This window comes from Dendrobium catenatum, unplaced genomic scaffold (genome assembly GCF_001605985.2).
Source record: "Dendrobium catenatum unplaced genomic scaffold, ASM160598v2 original_scaffold_110366, whole genome shotgun sequence".
Lineage (NCBI taxonomy): Eukaryota > Viridiplantae > Streptophyta > Magnoliopsida > Asparagales > Orchidaceae > Dendrobium > Dendrobium catenatum.
This window is the reverse complement of record NW_021428801.1, coordinates 1-1,320: the sequence shown is the minus strand read 5'-3', so window position 1 is coordinate 1,320 and position 1,320 is coordinate 1. Positions and strand designations below refer to the sequence as shown.

Here is a 1,320-nt window from a genome sequence, read left to right as displayed (position 1 = left end):
AATACTCCCGCTTCTCTCTCCGGCCCAACTTGCGCTTCCTCTCCATTCCCGATGGCCTCTCCGATGACAAACCTCGCTCGGCGTACCAATTGACTGAGCTCTTTTATTCGCTCAGAACCCACTCTGTGGATTCTTTCCGCGAGCTGCTGCTCGCCGGCAGGAACAAAGATCGCGACGGTTGGCCGCCTGTGAGCTGCATTATCGTGGATGGACTGATGCCCTATTTCATGGACGACGCTCAGGCCTTGGGGAACCCTGTGCTTGCATTCCGAACTATTAGTGAATCTTCCCTTTGGGTTTATCTTCAGATCCCTCAGATGATAGAGGCCAGCGAGCTCCCTTTTCCATGTAGCAGCAAATTAGCAGACCCCAAGTTCATTATTTCTTCCATTTTCCTTATAAGGTTTGAAGATTCTCAAATTCGTTTAAAAAAACCCATTTTTTTGTGCTCTTTGAAGCTTTAAATCCATCAACATTATCCCGCGTTGTATGGTATGAGTAACGATTAAAAAAAATGTTTGCAGCTGATGCAGACCTTGACGAACACATAAAGAGCGTGCCGGCCATGGAAGGCTTTCTCCGGCGTTGAGACCTCCCAAGCATGTGTCGAAAAGCAACAAAAGCCGACGACAAAGAGCTTCAATTATTCACAAACTTTGCTACTAGCAGTACGCGGTCAAAAGGACTAATCTTCAAAACTTCATATTCCCTCGAAGCTCCCATCCTCTCTAAAATCTACTCCCTCTTCCCAACCACCTATGTCGTCGGCCCCCTCCATGCTCTTGTCGAATCAATTACCTCATCCTCTGTCTCTGCCAGTCTCTTGGCCGAGGACCGCTCTGCCCTCCACTGGTTGGATGCCCAGCCATACCGCTCCGTCGTCTATGTCAGCTTCGGCAGCCTAGCCCGGCTGACGCAGGAAGAGTTTCTGAAATTCTGGCACGGGTTCGTCAACAGTGGCCGCCGCTTCTTGTGGGTGATGCGGCCTGATTTGGTAGCTGAAGGAACGATTGCGGTTGAAATGGCAGGGTTGGAGGAGAGAGTGAGATTGGTGGCGTGGGTGCCGCAGGAGGAGGTGCTGCGGCACCGTGCGGTGGGGTGTTTCATTACGCACAGCGGCTGGAATTCAACGCTGGAGAGTGTAGCGGCAGGGGTGCCGATGGTGTGCTGGCTGTGGGCGTGGAATCAGTTGGTTAATAGTAGGTTAGTTGGAGAGGTGTGGAAGGTGGGCTTGGATATGAAGGATGGGTGCAAGAGGGAGATGGTAGAGAGCATGGTGAGGTCGGCGATGGAAGGGGAGAAGGCGGAGGAGCTCCGGCG

The 1,320-nt window shown here is 52.1% G+C and overlaps 1 protein-coding gene across 1 annotated transcript; it reads left to right on the top strand.

Annotated features, from left to right (window-relative positions):
• Positions 1-6: 6 nt before the first annotated feature.
• On the top strand, positions 7-1,315 carry LOC110106966 (7-deoxyloganetic acid glucosyltransferase-like; the record flags this gene model as incomplete). Its single annotated transcript, XM_020837079.2, has 2 exons — positions 7-403; positions 525-1,315. A coding segment is annotated over exon 2 (714 nt), but the record flags the coding sequence as incomplete, so codon positions are not given.
• Positions 1,316-1,320: the final 5 nt, after the last annotated feature.